This window comes from Pimephales promelas, chromosome 10 (assembly GCF_988280905.1).
Source record: "Pimephales promelas chromosome 10, fPimPro1.hap1.1, whole genome shotgun sequence".
NCBI lineage: Eukaryota > Metazoa > Chordata > Actinopteri > Cypriniformes > Leuciscidae > Pimephales > Pimephales promelas.
In genome coordinates, this window is record NC_142778.1 from 4,934,632 (window position 1) to 4,958,630 (window position 23,999).

Below are 23,999 nucleotides of genomic sequence, written 5' to 3' on the forward strand. Positions count from 1 at the left end.
AATGAATGTTGCAACCGTCCCCTGTAGGCTATAGGTCAGTTGCTTGCAACATTTGACTCTGTCTATTGAAGTGTAAATTGTACACATAGGCTATTATCATATGTACACATTGCAGCAGTGTGGGTTGGTAGCTGACAGATGTGGGCATATTGTATTAAAATGTTGGCTTTCCAATACAAAGGGTAGGCTACTATAAACTCAAAGAAAGTGTTGCAACTATCCCACGCTCTCTCCTATTTTCACTATTGCCTTTTGGTGAATTTCTACAGCCTACGCCTTCTGTTAAATTAATATTTTAAATTCAGTAATTGAATTAAGCAAATACATTTGAACAATAAACTTTTACTGGGCCCTATTAGGCGATAACATTTGTATTTGTATGTGAAAAGGTTAGTCGACAATTTTTCCAGTAGGCTAGGCACTATTTCGTGGAAACGCCATTTTCATGCAACAGAAACCTGTATGTCGAGTTTGTGTCAAGGTGAATAATACAGGCTCGAATGCAATGCGTTTCTCAAAACCTAGAACGTTCCCTACCTAGTCAGCCTTTTCGGCCCAGTAAGAGCGTTCCGTATAACATGCAGCCTAGGTAGGCAGCAGGGCAGCCGCAGCACCCTAGATTGAGACGACACCCAAACCCGCGTAAGGTGAGTCACTCCGCAGCCGAAACACGGATCGATACTACGCTATACAGTCATATACGCACTTAAAATTAACTGTATATTCGTTTAAAATAGTAACGGATGTGTTCACCTTACTTTTAGGGTTTTGTTGTTGTGTTGAATTGGGTTTAAAGGTGTTTAAATTTAAAGTGCACACCTGTAGAGACAGTATCGCTTGAGCTAGTCACTCCCATTGTATCGCCAATCTCTCCGGAAATATCTTCTCATCTCACTGGTAGACGACACAAACTTCACTCTCTGCGGAAGATACAAAATCTGTCTCGTTTTAAATGATCGTGTAATTTTGTTTTCGTGATTTACACATCTTAGTTTATTCGAAAGTTCATGAGGAAGTTTTTTTAGGACGGTTGAATGTTTTATTTTGTCGCCGCGTGCACTTGTTATGGGCGTTGTAGCTTGTTTGACTTAAGCTGAGAATAACAAGTCTGTTTTCCCTTCTCAATACACAAATATTTTGGCAGCAGAAGTGGAAGTGTGTGAAGAAAGGTGTGTTGATAGTCTGCTGCTGGTGGTCTCTCCGACATGGACCCTATGGACGGAGGAATGCGTTACACTCCCCGTTCTTCGGTAAGTTTCGCCATATTAATATAATAACCTGTTGTTTTTCAACCTGCCAAGCACTTTTAAACATCTTACAACCCACTGAAATCTCACCTGTTTGTGTCCCCAAAACTGTGCTGTGTGTATTTTTTTCTCGCATGAATGTAGGCTACTGTTTATCAGTAAGACATTTGAAACTCTAAACAAGTGGTTAGTTAGAGATTTGGTTAACAGGCCAATTTCAAACAGCAGTGATATTACCCATATTTATCAAGGTTCCCTTTTAATAATCATATTAAAAATGAATTGAAAATGAATAAGAACTTAAAACATCACACACATTTCATAGTGGCTGGGCTGGCTACACATTATTCTAGTTATGTTCAGCTCAATTTAATGTATCTGAGCCTCCTGTGCAACTTGGTTGGTCTTTCTTTAAAGAGCCAGATAAAAGCTAGTATTGAAAATATTCTACGTTTTGATCTAAAAGGCCTTATGGAGTAATGAATGACAGAATGACACATCGCATAACCTGATGTTTGAGTGCATTGAGCTCTTTAGTGGGCAAAACTTATAAGCGTACCGCAGTGACACCACTGGAGGTTTCACACCATGTATTTGTTTAAAATGTGCCAGACCTCATTTCCTCTCTGTAGTTATTTTTTTCTCCCGTCTTGGTCGGTTTGGCATGCGTAAGGGATTTTATTTCTATAAATCATCCATATGAGTGTGAGTTTAAGCTGTTCTGCTGACTAGGCTTCATTGTCGTCTCTGAGCAAAGGGTGTCAATGGACATTTCAAAAGACCCCAAATGAAGTGCTTCCAGACAGTCCACAATATCAGTTTGTATGGTGATTGTTGGTATCTGATTGTCTTCTTGAGGATTAGATTCAAAACATTTGTACTTTGGTGATTATGTAGTAGTGGTGAAAGATACTGGGTTTTCAACGGCCGATGTCGATTCTGATATCAATGGTAAACTGAAAAAAAGAAAAACATTTTTCTAAGTTGTAAGCAAATTCGATTACTTGAGTACATTTGAAAAAAAAATACCATTTCTTTCTACTTCAAAATTTCATTTTTAATTCAATTTGCCATTTCTTTGTAATTATTTGTGAAATTTGAGTTTCAGTGCACTGGGTGACCGTTGGATGAAATAATACCAATAGGTGTACTAGGCCTATTTAAAATAGCAAATGAGACACAGACTATAGTGTAAAATAACATTTAATAGTAATTTTTACACCATTTCTAAAAAAAAAAATGTGTGAAAGCCCTTTCACAGGGTTGTTTTTGGAATGCGTCAATCAGTGTTGTATATTATTTTTTGTAATTGTATTAATATTTTTAATTAGCTTTTATTTTTCATTTGTTTTTAGGACTTATGTGCTTTAGACATTCATTTTTTTTAAATATATATTTCTCTGTAGGTTTATTAATTTATTGTAAGTATATAATTTTATTAATAATTACAAAAAAAATTATAGTTTTTTAAATTATATTTCCAGGTAATAATTTTGGTGCTTTTACTTAACCTATTGCAGGTTAGTTTAAGTTTTTCCAACTAATATTTATATATTATTTCAATTTTATTTCAATTAACAGAAATGGTTTTAATAGTTTTTAGGTAATGATAATAACCCTGACTAAATATTGGTCTGTCACTAGTTACTAAGAAAAAGTAGTGACATAACCGACTCAAAATATTAGTCCCTTTGTGAAGTCCCTTCACAGTTTAGGGCAGTTTCAAATTTTTTTATTTGTATTTATTGTGGAAATATTTAAGTTTGTATATTATCACAAAAAAAGTAACATATACAACACGAATTCCAGAAAAGGCTAATCATGTTACAGACCTGATATAAATTAACTTTATTAGTGTGATTAAAATATTCGCAAAAAGTCTCTTAGTTTTCATTAAAAAACGTCCAATATCAAGATATAAAAGTATTTAAAAAAACAAAAACTTTTGTCTGAAGTATAAAATCATTAGTTACCCGTAAGCCAATCACATAATGTTTGGTTATGACGTGTTATTCGCCAGCTCAGTCACATCGAACTTCCACTGTAACCACATGTATGATGCGAAAACGAAACCATCGAGCGAAATACCGGAGTGAACATGGCTGACCGAGTTTTGCCGCCTCCTTAGTGCAATCACAACTATCGCCTTTGCCGGCTTTTGGCCTCCCCAGTTTCTCGCTGACGATCGGTAATAGTTAATAAATTAAACTTTTCCCAAAACCTGTCGGGAGTAGGGCCACACAATAGAGTGCCAAAGTTATGATGCCACTTTGTAGGCCAAACGCAGAAGTGAGTTAGCATTTCAGCACTTTCGGTTCCCTCGCTCTAAAGCCTTTGGTTTTTTTGAATGGGTTTTTGCTAAATCGCCTGAAATAAGGTCTGTGGTGAACAAAGCCTCTAAATATTTAAGTTTTGATCTATGACATAAAACACAGTTATAACCTGCTTGTGTTTTTTAACTTTATTTTGTCTGCTTGTGGGTTTTATATAGGCTTCGAAATGTCTACATTTTGGATTAACTTGAAAAGATTATCTTGATGGACAACTTGTAAGGGTCACACTAGTGTTGTCACGGTACCAAAATTTCAGTATTCGGTACCGATACCAGTTAAAATTCACGGTTCTCGGTACCAATTTCGGTACCAAAGCTTAGTTTAAATTTACATATATTTAAGTGTTTATCACGGTTACAAGTATGGAAACTGTACATTTGTATTATAAACACTTTAGAAAAAGATTAGATAAAATGACCTAAAATAAACAATAGTATACACTAACACATTTTTAAAGTTGTTTGTAAAGTTTTAATCCATTATTTATTTAATGCACAATGAATTAAGTGAACAAACATGAACAATCAGGTGTTTGTAATAAATAACATTTTCGAACATTAATTAATGTTGTAAAAATATATTGTTCACTCAATGTGTTGATAACTAAGTAATGTTTATGAATGGTATCTTTGTAGCATTACCATAAAACATGTTTTATTTGACTTGACTGTCCTTTTATTAATCTAAAACTGCATTCATATTTAATTTTAAAAAGGCTTTTTAAACTTGCTGAGTTATAAAGGCAAGAATACGCCTAGAACTGGCATTGACATTAAATGATAATACTAATACCATAGTACTCTGGTGTCGGGTAGATACTACTGTGCTCATGTACTCGTAAAACTACCCCGAAAGCACTTTAGAGGCCGTTCACATGTCGCGCGTGTTTTTTAATTATATTTTTGCGCGTGCTTATTCTTTCCAAAGCGCTTGCTCTCACGCGGCGTCTGTCGTTGCTATGCAACGCCAACGAGTTTTTATTAGGAGCGCGCTTGAATCACGCCTATATTTGAAATTGCGAATTTGCATATAATCGGCCTCTTATGGCAACGTAACATTAGCCTAATCCAAAATATTTCCATATGTGGCTCTTTCCTCCTTTCGTGTCAACAAGTGGATTCAGAGAGAGAGAGCCATATCAGCGTTATGAAGAGGACGCACCTGTGCACGTTTCAGACATCGCGTCTAGAACAGAACTGGATTAACCTGGTACTCGGTACCTAGAAAAGCTGGTACCGTAACATTTTTTTTTTTAGTACCGACTTGGTACCGAAGTACCGAGTTTTTTGACAACACTAGGTCACACAACTCTTTGTTGAACACAGATATGGTTGGGTATCGAGAATCGAGTATCGATTGGAACCGGGACTAACTTTTCGTTTTTCCCGGAATCGTTCAAAAGTTAAAATTTCAATTCCTAGTTTCAATATTCACAGTCCGCCGAGCGGAAGAAGAAACCGCTGAACAACACCAACGAAGAAGCGTCTACCGGAAGTGTTGGCATAACCGCGCGAGTCGAACATGAGTAGCTTACGTCGGCGGTCCAAAGTGTGGCTTCACTTTTCTAAAAATTAACGAAATCTCTGCAAAATGCAAAATTTGTGACAAGTATTTGTGACAGAAGGAGTATTTCCTTCAGGAAGACCGTTGGTTAGCAAGGTTAGCTAAACTTTTTTGACCCTGCCTCTTAAAAGAATCGAAATCGAGAATCGTTAGGAACCGGAATCGAAAAAAGGAATCGGAATCGGAATCAGAATCGTTCAAATTCAAACGATACCCAACCCTCAACACGATCTTATTTTTTTGCGATTTTCCAAAAGTCTATGGGGAAAATGCATAACTTTTCGATCGAGGGAACCCATGCGACGCTAACGTCCGAGTTGTCCTACAAAGTGATGTCATCACTTCGGCACTCTATATCACCTCCATTCAAAATGTTTACCAAACACTCGTCTAGTTCGGCCTTCAGTTTGCAAATGCCATGAATATTCTCCACAAGAGAGCGAATTGCATCCCGTGTCTCCATATCCGCGGCCGTTTTCGATTTCCCTAACCTAAAATACAATCTTAAACTCGGTGCTCAGCGTCTACGTCATGGCTCTCAGCCCACCCTCTGTTCGTTGATTTGCCGGCTGTTTTCAGGCCAGAGGAAATCTGAGAGACATGTCGATGTCTTGGACTGAGTACAGAAGCGAACTACGAAGGCTAAGTTATATGTAGATCAGGTTAAATATTTCGGAGCGCATGGGAAGAATTGAGGATTTTGATGTGTTTTGAATGATCAGTCACCTGCTGATGTTTGTCTGATTGATGTGTGTGAACGCCAGAACACATTCCAGAGATCTGTTACGACATGCTTACGGCAGTTAGCATTTCTATGACCAAACACCCCCACAGATGAAACTTGCACAGAGAAAATGAGTCGGGGATATCCCCTGATTCACTAGTGATCAGCTGCTTTTCATCATGCATGTCGTCACAGAATGTCGACCGCTCGACCCAGTTGGAGTTCATTCATTTACAGCTGGACTTCTTTCACTCATTAACTTGAAAGTTGAATGTCTTATTCAAACCAAACAAAAAGTCTGATTAGAAGAGCAACAATCATTCTGATCTCTTAAAAATGGCATTAACTTTACTCGGCACCATTAAAGGGGTCATGACATGTATTTTTTTTTTAATTAATTTAATAGGTTCACTTAAAAAATAAAAGGGCTGGTTGTTAGTATGATTTCACTTTTCTAACTTTAGTTAGTGTGTAATGTTGCTGTTTATGCATAAACAACATCTGCAAAGTTATAACGCTCAAAGTTCAAAGGAAAGGAAGATATTGCTTTTAAAGAAATCGTTTTTTTAAGGACTACAACAAACAACTGTTAATTTCAGCGATTTCAACGAACTTCATGAACCCGCAATGAACTTGATGAACCTCGCGTTGATAATTTCAACGAACTTGATGAACCTCGCGTAAACCCGCGTTGATAATTTCAACAAACGTTATGAACCTCACTGTAGATTTTAAAAAAATTCTTTGCTATCCCCTTGTTGTTGATTAGTTTCATGAAAAGAGACACCAGTGATTTTGCCAAGAGATCTCTCGAATTTATTTATAATTTTTAGAAGACATAGGAGCAAGAGACTATAGACAAACAGAGGTCTTCATTCTTCATCGTTGCCATCTCTTCCTGCTTTTCGGACAAAGGGTCTCAGTATTTATACCACTGACCAAGAAAAAACTATATCACCATAGTAACACATACATTACCACAAGAATATGTGGTTCCTATTAACAATGGAATGTATATCCAATCCCGGTGGAAACTATACACTACATATACTTTCAGTCTCACTCCAACATACATTCTCTCATGCAGTCTAACTTATCACAAAGTCTCCTAAAGTCTCTTTCTCTCCCACATCTTCAAAACATTATAATTCACAAAATGCAATTATTACAAATTATTACAAAAAGTAATAAAACGGATACATAAAACTTCTGATTATGAATATTAATAAAAAGTAATAATAGTACTAAAAACAACTTCAGTTAAGAGATTTTCAATCTTCACTCGCATAAACCCGCGTTGATAATTTCAACAAACTTGATAAACCTTGCGTAAACCCGCGTCGATAATTTCAACGAACTTGATAAACCCACGTAAACAGATATCACGGGTTCATCAAGTTCATTGATATTATCCATCAACGATCACTTTTAGTCAGCTTTCATGAAACTCTTCTCAGCTAGCACGTCTTTTCTAAGTGACTAGCAAGCAGCCTTGTTGTCACCTAACCTGAATACTGTGTGCTAACTTATCTGGTTGTGTTCACAAACAAGGGTGCTTGTCGGTTTCTGCTGTAAAACACAAACTCGCAATGCCTTGCCTTGACAGTGGACAAAACTGGCTTTTGTGTTACACCAGCTTATAATACCCCGCCCTCTGCAGCAGCTCATTTGCATTTAAAGGGCCAGGCACAAAATGGTGCGTTTGGCTAATCCTCAAAAAGCGACAACTTTAACATGCTATATACAAATATCTGGGGCATTTTGTGCTAAAACTTCACACACACACACTCTTGGGCAGGGCCTGAAGTTAATTTTTTCGGCCACCGGCCACTGTGGCAGGTGGATTTAAAAATTCACCCGCCACAGAGACTTTTTACCAGCCTTTTTTTTTTTTTTTTTTTTTGCCTCATAAACGTAAAAAAAATAAAATAAAATAAAAAACAAACCCGGGAATTTCACAATATTGTTCTTTAACTTGTAAGAACACACATTTTAGTGCTGTCAAGTAATAATAACTCTAATAACATACATTTAAAAAAAATTCTTTTTATTCATTGATTTTGACAGACACACACACACACACACAACATAGTATATACTCAACAGATAGACCTACCGCAGCTCGTAAACAAATCACACGCGGCTGTGTTGATGGCGGATTTAGTCACGTACAGGTCTTACTCTTAACAGCTTTTAGTTACAGCGTTCAGGAACGGTTAAATATGAACTAAATTAATAATGTTATTACTGATAAAATTACCGGGTACCGGACATTTTCTCACCGGTTCCCAACTCCCAACATGCACAGTTGCACACGCACACACATCTGTGCAACTGTCATTGTACTTTAACCTACAACAGCGACGCGTTACATTATCTCATCCCATCTCATCAACAGTTTAATACTCGCACACGTAGTCAGAAAAAGAGCCTCATCTTCTTTCTGATCGCATGAACGTTACGAAACAACAGTCGCTGTCATAAATCAGCCGCTCACGAACCTTGCCATTGCCGCCGATTGTTCACTTTGTATTAAAATGTCTTCTTTACTTTTCTTTTTCTCATCCTCATCTTTTTGTTGGCTGTTTGTTTTGTTTCAGCTGGCCTCTTTACCCCAGTAATGTGCCGCCACATTTTAGCTAAAGTCCACCGCAATAGCGGACTTCGTTGAAATGTAAAAATCCTAATGAATCACTCAATTCTCATTGGCTACCCGCCAATGTGGCAGGTAGATTGACAGTGTTACCCGCCAATAGCAAAATTCACCCGCATTTGGCAGGTGGTCGGGTGTTAATTTCAGGCCCTGCTCTTGGGACATCATAGATTTATTTTACATCTTGTGAAAGTGGCATTTTACCACCCCTTTAAGCTTTGAAACTTACATGATGTTTTGTTGATACATAGACCTCTTTATGTAGAAGTTAAATGATTTGATTTCTCACGTCATAACCCCCATGTGAGTTTGTTGACGTTAGAAAAATTAATTAAAAATGGTTAGATTGTTGGTTTATGTGCTTGTGGTTTCAAATATGCGGTAGGAAAGAGATAAACCACATACACACACAAGCTAACACAAGCTTTTAGATGTCCTTGAATTTCCTTGGGTTAATTTGTTCTTTCGACACTTTGTATCCTAATTGCAAAATCAGAAGTCTCTTCTCTAAGAGTTTCCATGAACTTCCGACATTTTTGACACATATTAAAAAAAATATAGGTCATGAAAAATCATGTGACGGCACTCTGAGATAACAGTTTGTTAGCGGTCGTAAAAGACACAATGTAGGTCAGTCTTCCATAGAGAGCAAATTACACTACTGTTCAAAGTTTAGGGTCAGAATAGCATGTCCCATTATGCCTTCTACTTCCGTCATCAGTCTGATTGTGTACCCAGTGTGATTTGTCTCGGTCAACACTGTTTACATTCTCAATGCTGATTCCTTTTCTTATTGTGCATGATTCATCTCTACGATTAAATCAATATTAAAAACGTATTCTCTTCACTTGTATCGCTTAAATTACCAAATAAACATGCATTACAATATTTGGTAACTAGAGTAAATGTAAAAGTAGTCCAAATTTTCACAGACCAAACCACATTTCCATAGATATATACACTAGATGTTGCCTTGGGGTTCTAAGCATGCGTCAAAACCGCCGCCATCTTGGAACAAGGGTCGTGTCATAGGAAGTAGCTCGTTAAAGACCACTCGAGCTGCGGCATTTTGGAGACACTGAAATGTACTTTTGCCTCTTTTTCTATTAGGACAAGGACTGGGACCAAGCTGTCACATTTTTGCCAGCATCAGATAATAAAAAGCTGGAGAAGAAAAGGGGCCCTGGAAGAGTTGGGTTCATCGTTGGTCTGGTGATCTTGGCAGCCGTTTTGGCTTTGATCGTTGGGGTTCTGGTCTGGCATTTCCATTGTAAGTCAACACTGTGCAGTTACAGAGACAGTATAACAATGTTACCAGTGTCAATCATGACGGTGTTGATCACATGTTTGTCGGTTCACGTCTCCTGCAGTCCGGAAGGATTTTAATATACAGAAGATTTACACCGGCTCGCTTAGGATAACAAATCAACCTTTTGTGGATGCGTATGAAACCTCAGACAGTCCAGAGTTTCAAGGCTTGGCTAAACAAGTCATGTCTCAGGTGAGAATTAAATTAAAGCTGCTTTTTCACATAGTGTTGACAGAGAAAAGTGTTTTTGATTTTGATTTCGATTTCCGTTCTCAGCTGAAATCAATGTACTCAGAATCTCCACTACTGTCTAAATATTATGTTGGTTCCAGAGTTCAAGCCTTCAGGTACGTCTACATCTGATTCTCCACATTTGAACAAATGATAGTTTGGTCATGCACCTGCTCTTAAAGGGATACTCCACTTTTTTTGGAAATGGGCTCATTTTTACCACTCCCCCAGAGTTAAACAGTTGTGTTTTACTGGTGTCAATTGTATTCAGCCAATTTTCTGAAATTTAGAAGAATATCAGTTATCAGACCGTTTCTGGTTTCATTGACTTCCATAGTATATTTTTTTCCTACTATGGAAGTCAATGAGACCAGAAACTGTCTGGTTATCAGAAAATCAGCTGAATGGATTCGAAAACGGTAAAACTCAACTGTTTACCTCTGTAGGCAACATGACATCATGACTTTTGCGTAAACATATACGCCACTTTCGCGCCAGGTGGCGTGTTATCTCTACGCATTTTGAGCTATCCGCGTGTATGCGTATATGTCTACGCCATTAACGTCCGCGTCATTCCGCGTGTCTGTACACGCAGTCAAATCCCCAGTCATAAATGCCATTAACCCCAGTGACGGTTAAGTTTAGGGACGGGGTTGAGGTAAGTCATATATTTATATAACGTTAAGTCAACGGCGTTCATAAACACGCTGAAAGGCGATTATGCGTCTTGATAGCACGCCAAAAATGGAAATACGAATTGGCGTGTCATACACACGCTACTTCATGAGATCAGTCTGCTGTAGGAGTTGTAAAATGAGCCTATTTCCAAAAAAAGTGGAGTATCCCTTTAAAGTGTCCCTATTATGTGTTTACAAATATTACCTTTCATGCAGTGTGTAATATAGCTTCTTGTGAATGTAAAAGTCTGCAAAGTTTTAAAGAACAAAGTACACCACAAATAAAGTTATTGTTTCCTGAAGGAAAGAATTTATGCTAAACTGCTGAAACGAGTCATCAACAATTCCAGTCTAACTTCCTGTTAAATACCTACGTAACAGTGTAACACATTATGTAACGCATAATGCCAGCCCGTCTACATTGAGTCGCCTTCAAAGACTGTGGTTGTAGCTGAGGCCTGGAAAAGTTTTGTTGGTTTTTTCAGCGCTTCAAATGCACTTTGCATGCACTTTGAAAGGATGTGGACACGCTGGAATTAATACGGACACCATCGTTCCTTAAAGGGGCACTTTAAGTTTCATTTGCTTGCCATTGCAAGGCTTATTCACAAAATCAAAGAGCAGAATGAATAGGCAAATTGTTCAGTGACATTAACAAAATTATTACATCATTAGAACTATATTCACATCAAGAACCAATTTTCATCAGGCTCTACAAAAAGTTAATTTTCTTTGTGCCAAAAGTACAAATTTATCCACAGGAGTTCAGTGTTTGAAGAGTTTCTGCTGTGAAATTAAAATTGCCCTTTTTTCCCCCCATATTGTTATTATATCGTAAGATGGTCAGACTCTTGAGTGTTGCCTGTTTCTCCGTCTCCCCGCAGTGAGGGCAGTGTAATAGCTTACTATGAGTCCGATTTCACTGTTCCAGTGGGGCAGGACAAAGCAGTGGATCAGGCTGTGAGCGAGTTATCTAACATGTATAGCGCCCCTAAAGCTGCGCGCGGTGTTGTGAAAAATCAAGGTCCCCTGATCTTCGATTATGTTGTGTCTTCAGGTAATATAAATTCATACATATTCATTACATAGTTTGGATAGATGGATGAATCTCACTAAATGTGTAAATCATATTTATCTGCTAAATCAAAATTATAATTTGCATAATTCAGTTCACACATGTATTTGTGTAGAACTTTTCAAAATGCGTATCGTTTTTAAGCAGCTTAACCGAAAATGCATGCATGTAATCTCTTATCAGAGGTGACTGTCATTCTCATTTATATAGCGCTTTTAACCGTTTAGATTTGTGCATGTAAAGGTCTGCAAAGTTTTAAAGAACAAAGTGCACCACAAATGAAGTTATTGTTTCCTAAAGGCAAGAACTGATGCTAAACTGACTGTATCAAAGTACATTTGTCAGTTGTGTATGTTGATTCAGAATTGGCATCATCCGAAGCAGAGTCCTGCATGGGTCCTCTTTGGTAAACCTGCGCTCGCAGAACTTAACGGAATTAAATATACTAATAAAATATACACTAAATATACATCAAGTAGACAAAAATGATTTATTTTCTCATGTAACACAAGAAATCAAACAAACATTAGGCATTATGAGTACAACTGCAAATTGCGTTGTAATTGGAAAACTATGCTTTGACGGTCTACAGAACGTGATTGTCTACGGTCTACAGAAGCGGCTATTTTATTTAGCATTTCAGTAATTAGATTTGGGGGAAGTGTGCATTATTGTCATGAAAGATATTTTTTCCTACAAAGAAGGTTTAATTAATTCTCCAGAGCAAAATTAAATAAATTATTATTTCTTTTTGTCATTTTGGGGTGAAATTTGACCTGGTTCTTGACATGTTTTGTGAGATTCATCCAGATACTGATCTCTAGACTGCATGCTATCATTGAAAACATGAATGTCCATGACTCTGAAGTTCAGATGCTTGTCTTCAGCCAGAGTATTGTTTTAACTATGTCAATCTTTCATTAACAGCTCTGGACACACGTTTGTTCTCAAATGCCAGGAGTGAGTTAGTCCATTACATATATCTCTCAAGTACTCTCTGTTCCAAAACCTAGTGAACTGCCTCCATATCAAGCAATTTAAGGTATCATAGCTATGCTCCTGACTCTGAGTCCTGACATGAAGGCTATTCCATAAGCTAACTTAAGGCAGCATCCCCATGAGCAGTCTGATAATGCATTGCAACAAGGTTAGTGAAAAAATAAATCAGAGATGGCAACCTAAAAAGACTATCAAAAGACTTAACCTATCAAAACCTTGAGATATATAAAGGCTCATATTACACTTGTACTACTATGAATGGGAGAAAATGGCTGGGTTTTTTTTTGTCTTGATTTAAGCATTTAGAAACAAAATTTGTGAGACAGTTGTTGTCAGATTTCAAATATAAATTTAATCAATAAGGCTTGGTGAACATCTTTGAGGAATTTGATATCTTCACATTCAAAGAGCTAGGAGCCATACTCCTGAGAGAGGCATTTTAGGCATCCTTGCCTTAAAGTGACTTTGGTTCCAGTTCAGTTTATAATGCTATTTAATATGCAGTCCATTTACCATTTTACCAGTTCAATTTGTGTAGACAGCAAAGCAGAAATACAATTTTTTCCCAAATTCTGTTAAATAATTCCTGAATTCTGTTTTAGTAATTCAGTTATTGATTTAATTTGATCTATCAATCAATAACTGAACTACTAAAACAGAATTCATGATTAAGTTAAGTTACGTTTTATTATAACAAATGATTTCTAATCAATTGATTTTGCATAACTTTAAAACATTATTTTTTAATTATTATTTAAACAAAAATAGTAACATTGATGGTTTATTTTATAAAAAAAAAAAGAAATTCTGTGTTCTCCGGCAATAAAATTAATGCATAAAAATAATTCCTGAATTCTGTTTTAGTAATTCAGTTATTGATTTAATTTGATTGATCTATCAATCAATAACTGAACTACTAAAACAAAATTCATGATTAAGTTAAGTTACATTTTATTATAACAAATGATGTCTAATCAATTGATTTTGCATAACTTTAAAACATTATTTTTTTAATTATTATTTAAACAATAATAGTAACACTGATGTTTTATTTTATAAAAAAAATAAAAAAAAATCAATTCTGTGTTCTCCGGCAATAAAATTAATGCATAAAACTTTTAACCATTTAATTAATCTTTTAAAATGTATTCAAATTGTAATTAAATGTTTCAATAAGATGTATTATTTGAGAAGAACATTCTACTGTACACTAGTAATATTTCGTGTCATAATTTCTTCAAGTTAAACCAAACTTTTATTTTGGCGGGTGTGTTTTGTCAACTGAAATGATGAGATACTCATAAGGTGAACTTGTCAGAGCAGCTCTGGAGATGAAGTTCATGTGGCGAGTCCTATTATAGATTTGTGCATTGCAGAAATCATAGGGTTCAGGAGGTTTTGGAACAGCCACATTCATATTTATTATTGTACAGTGTATCCAATAATAAATGTGTAAGAATAACCTTTTGTTTTGCTTATGTCTAGCAAGTACAAGATACGCCCAGCACACCAGAGATACTGCGGATGAGATCATTAAATCACCGGGTTTCCCTGACTCCCCATATCCTCCAAACTCTGTTGTGCAATGGCAGCTTCGGGGAGACCCAGGGTTTGCACTAAAGTTGTCTTTCGACACCTTCAACCTGGAACAAAACTGTGCAAAGGACTTTGTGAGAGTGTATGACTCTTTGGTCCCCATGGACAAATTCCTTATGGCAGAGTAAGGGAATGCTGAATTGTGTTTGTGGCTGTAGCGCCATCTGGTGGCTGATTAAGCTAAGTCAAATTTCAACATAATTGAGTTTCTCTCCCTGTGTCAAACAGGAAGTGTGGCTACTATTCTCCCAGTGATCCTCTATCCTTCATCTCGTCTCGGAATGTTATGCTGGTCACCTTGGTAACCAGCGACGAAGGGAATTTCCCTGGATTCAGAGCCCGTATCAGTCAGATCAAGCTAGATGGTAAAGATAAATCCTGGCTTGCTTGACTGATCAAAAATAAGGGATGCATTACTGTTATATTTTTTTCTTCATCTCTCACTGAATCTTCCCTTTTAACAGGTCTCCCGTGTGGTGGTCCATTGACTGGACCCTCTGGTAGTTTCCAATCACCTAACTTTCCTAATTATTACCCCCCCAACACAACATGTCGCTGGGACATCACGGTGAGGCCCAAACACTCGTGTTGAACCAATTCATGACCCGATGAACCACTTTTATAAAGGTGTTTGGTGCTTTATGAGCACTCATCATCTGTATTTATTGTTTAAAGGTTCCTGTTGGCAAATTCATCAAGCTGAAGTTCCCCAAGTTTATGGTTTCAACCGAGAGTTGTGCAGATTATGTGGAGATTGCTGGTAAGAGGTCAGTAAATTAGAGCTTCAGTTAAACTTTTCACAAAAATGTCTCTGGTCCTATCTGACGTTTCTCCAAGAGTGCTGATGAGGCTTAGGACATTTCACTTTTGGATCTTGGTCTGTATTTATTTTATCTTGTTTTCTACTGTAAAAAAAAATCTAAACATCCTTAAAACAAGATTTATTTATTTTTAGAAGAAAAGTGTTTCAGTGTGAGTTTCTTCTTCATTTGATCTTGAACCAATAGGCTGCACCACTTCTTGTTTTCATTTAGCTGAAGATTTCATACAATCAATAGTTAAAAGAAAGCGATCTCTATTGAAACACCCATGCGATCTTATTCCTAAATGACCACGATTCAGCTTTAGCTATGTCTGTTAAAACATTTGACAAGTTCCTAGGGCCCTATGAAAGCCGTTTTATTTTTTCCCAAATTCTGTTTTTTCCCTTTTAATTTTTGGGAATTCATTTTTTTTTTCCTTGACTGATATTTTAGTCGTAAAAAGAGTGTGCTTTTAAAGTTAACGATTAAAATGTATACAAATAAAATAGGAATGACCTTAAATGTATTGAGGTAACAGACGTTTACTCAGTAGCCTTTTCAGGACAATAACACTGCACTCTTAAAGTAATAACAAAATACGGTTATGAGCTTTAAACTGTCCGGTAAAATAAATTATATTAGTTTATATAAGTTTAAATAAAGTCACAATCTGTCTCTCTCTCGCTCAGTGTCGCTCACGGATTTGTTATTGAATCGTTCATTCGAGAGATTTAAATACACTGATGTAAACAGTAAATGAAATGTTATTTTGTTTAGTTGTCTGTTCAGAATCATGGACGAATTGTGATCTCCATTTTAAACAAGAAAAATATGATGTTTCTATTGATCCAGACTCTTGCAGCTCTGACTTACTTGCTTATTATTACTTTGCTGCAGATTGTGTGGGCAGAAGCCAGCTAATCCTATGGTTACCGGCAACAGTAACACGATGACTGTCGTGTTCCACTCGGATTCGTCATATGTAGATCGAGGTTTTAACGCCACTTTTGAGGCGTACGAGCCCACTGACCGTAAGTAAAGACATTCAAATGGTTAACTAATGGTAAAAACTGGGTCACGTTTTTGAGCATTTTAGTAGTTGTCTGGCCTGAGGTGGAAAAAATAAACTTACCGGTACTTATGCCAGTGATGGTGCTGTTACAGTTTTTAAAGTGGTGTCAATGTGAACATTAGAAATTAAATCCAGTTTAGATCTGATCCATACTGTCATTTATGCAACTCTTCTGCAATAGGTTCCTATTGACACGTTTTGGGAATGCCCAAAGGTGGTTCCTTTTTGGACCTCTGTAAATACTGTTCTTTTGAAAATCCTTCATTTGGACATACCTCAAGACCCCTTGATTTTTCTACTTTAAGATGACTCCGCCCTTCAGCTGAATGCTCATCAAAAAAGGGCCTTACTGTCAGCTAGTGCGGCTGCTAAAAAGACTATATTAAAGCTATGGATAGAGCCGTCCATACCAACTTCTTTCATATGCTTTTTTCACATGGTTATCATATTTCAGAGACATTGTATTGTTGGAAGGCACCACTGCCAAGGTCAATGGCGCAAGTGACAACACTATTCAGAGCTGGACAAAAATTACAAACATTCTGTTAGAAGAACTAAGATTTTGACTTCCTTCATATCCCTCTCTCTGTAATTTCTTATATATATATATATATTATTGTTATTATATATATATATATATATATTTATTTATTTATATATATATATATTCTTATATGTGGGGAGTTTTCATGGCATCTGTTTGTATATAGTTCAGTGAGCCTTGATTTGTATCTGGTATGTTAACTTAAAATAAAAAATATTGATCACAAAAAAAAAAAAAAGAAATTAAATCCAGTTTCTGAATCTCTCAGCCTGCCCGGAGATGTTCCAGTGCGACAACAAACGCTGTGTAAAACAAACCATGCGCTGTGACGGCTGGAACGATTGTGGTGACAGCAGCGATGAGAAGAATTGCCGTAAGTGTTACTGAAACATTGTCTTTAATTCTCACACACAATTGCACACTTGCCCTCTGAATGTGAATTTGAGCTCAGGATACTCTGTGATTGAATGTGGATGGTTCGTATTTCAGAATGTGACTCCAGTATGATCCAGTGCAAAAACGGTTTCTGTAAGCCCATGTTCTTTCTGTGTGATGGCATAGATGACTGTGGAGATGGAACAGATGAGATTAATTGTGGTAAGATCCTTTCCTTCCATTTTTTCTTTCTTTCTGACTGCATCTGAAATGAGGAATGCTGCCTCCACAAGCAATAAAAGATGCATCTGAATTCATTGGTTTTTTTAATATCCTGTATACAAAGATGACATCATCTGGTCAGATTTAGATGCATCCATCATTCTCTATAGCTACGTTTCCACCGCAGGAATTTTCCCAGGGGGCTAGGGACTTTGGGGTGTTACTCTGTGTGTTTTGACCACAGAGACCAGGGTCTAAAAATTTTCCCTCAAAGTCCCTGCTTGCGAGGTAGTACTTTTTCAGGGGTGGGACTTGGGCTCTGAACATGCTAATTGGGTGACTCCACGTAGCATTTTATTTTAACTACCATTTGAAAAAGTCTGTTGCGGTGCATGAAGTAAGAGTTGTTTGCTATTCGAATCAACAATGGAGTTTAAAAAGTACAACAGACGAGGTTCAGGCTTTATTAAGCTAAATGCGGATAACGAAATCCGACTGGAAAGTAGCGTGCCGTCTTATGTCACCAGACTAATTTGCCTAATCTTCATGGTACATTTAGAATGCGATGAAAATGCAGACAGCAACAGGTCTGGTGGGAAAAAAAATCCTTGGGACAAATTGTAATTTCCATGGAAACGCGGCTTATTTCTCACAATCCTGTGTATGCTGTTTGACAGTTCAACAAAAAATCTGTATATTTTATAGCCTTTTCAATTCTTGGGCCCTTAACAATAAACAGAACAGTTTCTGACATTTTAGTCGTCTGCCTGAGGTAATCGGAGCTGCTAACTCACACACACAAGCTCTTGAAGCTCCGCCCTCTGTGCTGGGAGCAGCAGCTCATTTGCATTTAAAGGGACACACACAAAACAACGTGTTTTTACTGACCCTCAAAAAGAGACAATTTTAACATGGTGTAAAAATTTATCTGTGGGGTATTTCGAGCTAAAATTTCATATACACACTCTATGGACCACAGAGACTTATTTTCAGTGTTGGGTGTAACTGTAATTTAATTACTTTTCCCTTGAAAATGTAAAGTAAGGGATTACTCTTCATTTAACTGTAATTTAATTAGAGTTACTTCTGATGTAATTGAGGTAAATACTGTGTATAGATCAATCCGATCTCACAGCGATTCGTAAGCATTTTATGAGGTGCCTAAATCGTACGACCGCACTCGTACAAATTCGTATGAATTATTGTAAAATATGTATGAAAAAAGTGTGAAATGTCATGAGATCAGACATAATACAATAGTGGGTTTAACATCAAAATGTATTGTCTGATGTTAAAAAGTATGTTTTTATAATGTAACCTTCTTCACCTTGGTCAGTTTAAGAATAATTCATGCAATTTTATAGTATTTATTTGAAAAAATTAAAAGAGATTCATGTCTATCCTTGTATTATTCAGCTAGTTGAGATTGATATGGGATTTTAAAAGTAATTAAATACTTTTTAGAGAGAGTAATGAGTACGGTAATCTAATTACACTGTTGAAGAGTTGATTAGTAACTAGTAATTAATTACTTTTTTAGAGTAACTTACCCAACACTGCTTATTTTAGATATTGTAACAAGGGGCATTATACCACCCCTTTAAGGCTCCTCTGTTGAATGACCAGGCAGCTAAACGACTGTCTTCTGCTTCAGATACAGCCTCTATCTCTCTGCATCGTTCTCTCCCACACAGAAACAGATCTCCACACTTGCTTTGACAAAATTGTCCTCTTTTCTGGCAGGATGTAAGGCTGGAGAATTAAAGTGCAGTAACGATCAGTGTGTCTCCGAGAAGCTGAAGTGTGACGGGAATCGTGACTGTAATGATGGCTCAGATGAAGAAGGCTGTTCAAGGGGTGACTATAAAGAATGATGCAATCTAAAATCTAGTTTTATTTTAGCATTATTTTGTTTTACCAGACAATTTATTAGAACTAAAATCTGTATTACATTTCTGTTTATTTAACTGTTAGACCTACCTGATCATCTTAAAGCACTATTTACAAGGTTACATGGGTCAAAAATAATTAAAAAACAATCTATTTGTTTGATGCAATTTAGCAGAGCAGGGTAAATTCTGAACCGGCCCTCCTGAGCCAGTAAAAAAAGAAAAACATAGCGTTAAGCTCTGATATATTAAAGGCAAAACTAACTGTGACATTTATTATATGGGTTTATGTGAAGATTCTTTTGTTTCCTTAACCCTAAAACCGCATTCTGGACAAATGTGGGCAAAATAGTTTTGATTTATTTAAAAAAAAATAATTCCCTTGATCTGAGCGGTACAAGACTTGTCTACTTTCCTAAGTTTGCCTCCTGAACACACACAATTTTTTTTTTACTCAATTCTACAATGTTAAGTGGGTGAAAAAAAAACTCCTTAATCTTGTATTTGGGTCAAAAATGGGCACCCATAAAAATGAGAAGAATGGGGAAAACTGTAATTTACAGCATTCTAAAATAAGCCAAAATAAGCCACCAGGTGACAGCAAAGTCACTTCATCTTTAGGTTTTAGCTCTAAGAACTTATTGGAATGATATTTTAATGTAGTTAAAAAAAAAAAAACATAAAAATAAGCATAATTTACATAGAAAATATGGTACTTTTTGAAGTAAATAAATTCAAAAATACCCCCAAAATTAAAAAAAAACACCATAAATTGATAGACAACTTTATCGAAGACAGTCATATAACATTTATAATAAATAAAAATTAGGATCACCCCTCTGTACCCACATTTGTCCCACCGTAAGTGAATACGGTTTGAGGGCTACATTAAAAGTGTTTTTTTAAAGCCTATTAATGTTAAAAATGATATTTTTCAGTTATACTGTAAGGTTCAATGGCTATTATTAATAGTAAAAATTGAGAGAGAAAAAAATCTATTTAATGGAGACATCAGTATCAGTACTGATCATTGATACTGGCCTTCATTCACGGTGCTTTGTAAAAAGATGCTATTAAACAAATATTTGTTTACTCTCTTTATGATGTTTATACATTATTCTAGAGATTGAATGTGAAAGTATTAATCAGAGTATGAATCTGAAAAATTTGTGATTTAATTGGTTAATTTTTCTTTAATCGATTGATAGCACCAGAAAATATATATTACAGAAAACATTCTGAAATTTGGAGCACTTTCTAATGCTTGTTTTTTCTTTTTACAGATTTGTCTTGTACAGTCACAACTTTTACGTGCAATAACAAAAAATGCATCACCAAAATGAACCCTCAGTGTGACGGGCAAGATGACTGTGGCGACGGTTCTGATGAGACCAACTGCAGTGCGTGTCATTCACATCCTTATACATATACTTCTGTTCCCATATCTGAATCCTGCTTGATTTAAAGTTGATTTCTATCTCTCCCTCTTTATTCTCTAGACTGTGGCAAGAAAGCTTTCAAGTCGTCTCGTGTTGTGGGTGGGGAGGACGCAGTTGTGGGCGAGTTCCCATGGCAGGTCAGCCTCCACGTTAAAAACATGGGTCATGTTTGCGGTGCATCAATCATCAGTAAACGCTGGCTTGTGTCGGCTGCCCACTGCGTACAAGACGAGAAAATCAAGTGAGTTTCCTTTGTTTCTCCTCTCTCTTTTTTATCTACAACTTTTACTTTAGAAACTCATTAACTCAACAAACATTTTAGAGCAACATGTTTCACAAAAATAGTAGTGACACTTTGGGCCAAATTTACTTGCAGCTTGCACCAGCGCAAACCCTCATTTGGCATTAAACTCCTGTCAGGATTTTCTAAAGACACGCAGTGAAAAATTATCAATGAAAAAGCGTGGACAGTTATTTTTTTACTGAAAACTTCCAATTTTGTAAAATCGGTTTGATTCGCCCATACATGTTCGACCCAGAGTCCGTGAGTTGCACCATTCCTGTCGGACCCAATATAGACGGCACAGCACCGTTCTTTACTCTTAATCGGTCTGCAAATCCAGTCTTGTTTACAAAACAATTCTCAGTGAAATGAAGCGAACAGACGGACAATGTTTTACCTCATCAGCTGGAACGTCATTAAAAATAAAGTTTATCCATTCAGTCCTATTGGAATCCAGAGGAAGCTTATGCAGCGACTGTCTTCTTCCACAACCAGGCACTGCACAATATTCTGTATTGCTCGGTAGCTCGATCCGGATCCGAGGTAGGCATCTATGTTATTTAGCTATGCGTGTAATGCGCGAAAACCAGCCGTGTTGAAGTAGGCGTTGATCTTCTTCTTGCCACGGGTGGTGTTTTATCTTCTTTGTCGTCATAGTTCCCCACTTTGAAAAACGAGTCGTTTGCAGAGTCTGGTGTCAATAAAAGCTTTTATTGGACTAACAAGGACGTTTTCAGTTCTGAAACTTACAGGATATTCTTATAATATGATGACCTCTTAGATGTCAAAAGCTCGAGGAAAATTTGATTTCTCAGTTCATCACCCCTTTAACAAAGTTAAATATTGTAGCTTTAATATAATGCATATAATGTTTTTATTTATCAATTAAATTGTTTTTTGGCTTTAGGAGTGGAAAAGAGAAAACCTTAATCTCTGTATATCTGTTGAATCTTCAGGTATTCTCAACCGGGCACATGGGAAGCATACTTGGGTCTTCACACACAAAAAGACAAACAGGCGGCAACGAAGAGATTGCTAAAACAAATCATTCCTCACCCGTCCTACAACTCCTACACCTATGACTATGACATCGCTCTCATGGAGTTGGACGCAGACGTGACCTACAGTGACACCATTCGACCCATTTGCTTGCCGAGTGCCACCGATGTCTTCGGCTCTGGTGACTCTGTCACTATCACCGGTTGGGGTGCCACTAGAGAAGGGGGTCAGTAAAAGAACTATATAAAGCCTGTTATATATTTCACAAATTAAAAATTTGTATCTTTTTAAACTTCGTGCTTGTCTTTGATTTTTTTTATTTTTTTTTAATTGTCGTGTGTTTAATTCAGGCGCTGGAGCGACTGTGCTGCAGAAAGCGCGGGTTCGCATCGTCAATGGTACGACGTGTGAAAAGCTTATGAATGGTCAGATCACTTCTCGCATGATGTGTGCTGGCATTCTGACTGGAGGAGTGGATGCTTGTCAGGTAAGTTTCATGAACTTTTTAAAAAATCTTGAAATTTTAGTGCTTTAGCAGGATTTTCCCTGTAAAGCATGTATATTTTTATTTATATTTGAAGAGTTCAGATTCAAAAGCCTCTAAATGCCATTTGAAATTGTCTTCTTTAATGATGATTTTTATCAAACTTGTATATTTAAGTTCAGTAATTTCACTTAAATAACAATTAATAGGTAATTATCATTGCCATTTAAGTGAAATCACTGAACTTAAACATACAAGCTTGATAAAAATGATCATTCTAGAATAAAATTTCAAATGGCACTTAGAGGCTTTTGCATCTCAACCCATTTATTGAATTATTTAATTAAGAATGCGTGATATGGGGGATTTATTTTCATCAATTATAAACTTTAAAAACCTTTTATAAAATTGGTTTTGATTTGGTGTTTATATATATATATATATATATATATATATATATATATATTATTTTCAACTTGTTTATCACCACGAATATAGCCATGGTAGCTGGCTTAATGTTAAATTATAATCAAACACAATTTAGACAAAATCATTTAGAAATTTTATCACCAGCCATTTATCATCTTTTTGGTATCGGCCAGAATTTTAATATTGTGCATGCATTAATGCCATTTTATTTAATTATTCATATTTGTTTTATTTTCTCTCTCTCCTGTTATAATTATCCATTTAAATAACTATCTTTATCTTTGCTCAGGGCGACTCTGGCGGTCCTCTGGCCTTCTTATCGGATGACCGTATGTACCTTGCGGGAGTTGTGAGCTGGGGTGACGGTTGTGCCCGCAAAAACAAGCCAGGCATCTACACATATGTCCCAAAATTCAGGGGCTGGATCAAGGAGAAGACGGGAGTATAACTTGCCTGGAGATTATGATGAACTGAGAAATTTTATGAACTGTTGTAGCCCTGTAAATGCCTGGGTAAACAGAGGGATGGACATGTTGACCTGTTTTTGCATTTTTTTAAATTGTTTTATATATATTTGTATATTTTATGAGGCGAGTGGTTAAGGGGTTTTTATTCGGTCTTAAGATGTGTAAATAAATGTCTTATTTTCTCCTTTTAGAGATTTTGTGGTTTTTAGTACTTACATTCTTGAATTGAAGCTTTTATTTTTGGATTGTGAATGATTTAGTTGTTTGCCTCTGTACCTTTAGTTTTCTTAGTTTCTGGAGACACACTCCCATACTTAAATGTGAACGTCATGCTTTTTATGACTTGTGCAAAATGTAATGTAATGTGACTTAAGTTTGAGATACTTATGGAAACACTTCTGGAGTTCTGGATCTTGAGTGCTTTTAACTTTATTCAGGGATTACATTTAACACTTTAAAAATAAAATTGAAAGTTTGTTTCATGAAACATGATTTAACCATATAGCAACGATTTACAAATAAAATGTGTATCTGGTTAATACAGTGTGAAATATGTGTAAAACATTCACTATAAGAGCAACAGTCG

General features: G+C 36.4%; 1 protein-coding gene across 3 annotated transcripts; it reads left to right on the plus strand.

Annotated features, from left to right (window-relative positions):
- Positions 1-466: 466 nt before the first annotated feature.
- st14a (ST14 transmembrane serine protease matriptase a) lies at positions 467-23,905 on the plus strand. 3 transcript variants are annotated; one of them, XM_089135330.1, is made up of 20 exons: positions 467-647; positions 1,148-1,250; positions 9,631-9,790; positions 9,891-10,021; positions 10,106-10,176; positions 11,622-11,794; positions 12,740-12,772; positions 14,297-14,531; positions 14,636-14,772; positions 14,872-14,975; positions 15,083-15,173; positions 16,104-16,241; positions 17,095-17,199; positions 17,316-17,423; positions 19,167-19,280; positions 20,596-20,712; positions 20,812-20,992; positions 21,991-22,259; positions 22,384-22,520; positions 23,236-23,905. In XM_089135330.1, the coding sequence occupies exons 2-20, from the start codon at positions 1,206-1,208 to the stop codon at positions 23,392-23,394; spliced, it is 2,508 nt and encodes an 835-aa protein (XP_088991456.1). In that variant the 5' UTR covers positions 467-647; positions 1,148-1,205; the 3' UTR covers positions 23,395-23,905. The 3 variants fall into 3 exon arrangements, with proteins under 3 accessions (XP_088991456.1, XP_039503382.2, XP_088991457.1); XM_089135331.1 differs by lacking the exon at positions 467-647 and adding an exon at positions 672-897; XM_039647448.2 differs by lacking the exon at positions 467-647 and having other exon boundaries at positions 654-1,250; positions 15,083-15,174; positions 16,108-16,241.
- Positions 23,906-23,999: the final 94 nt, after the last annotated feature.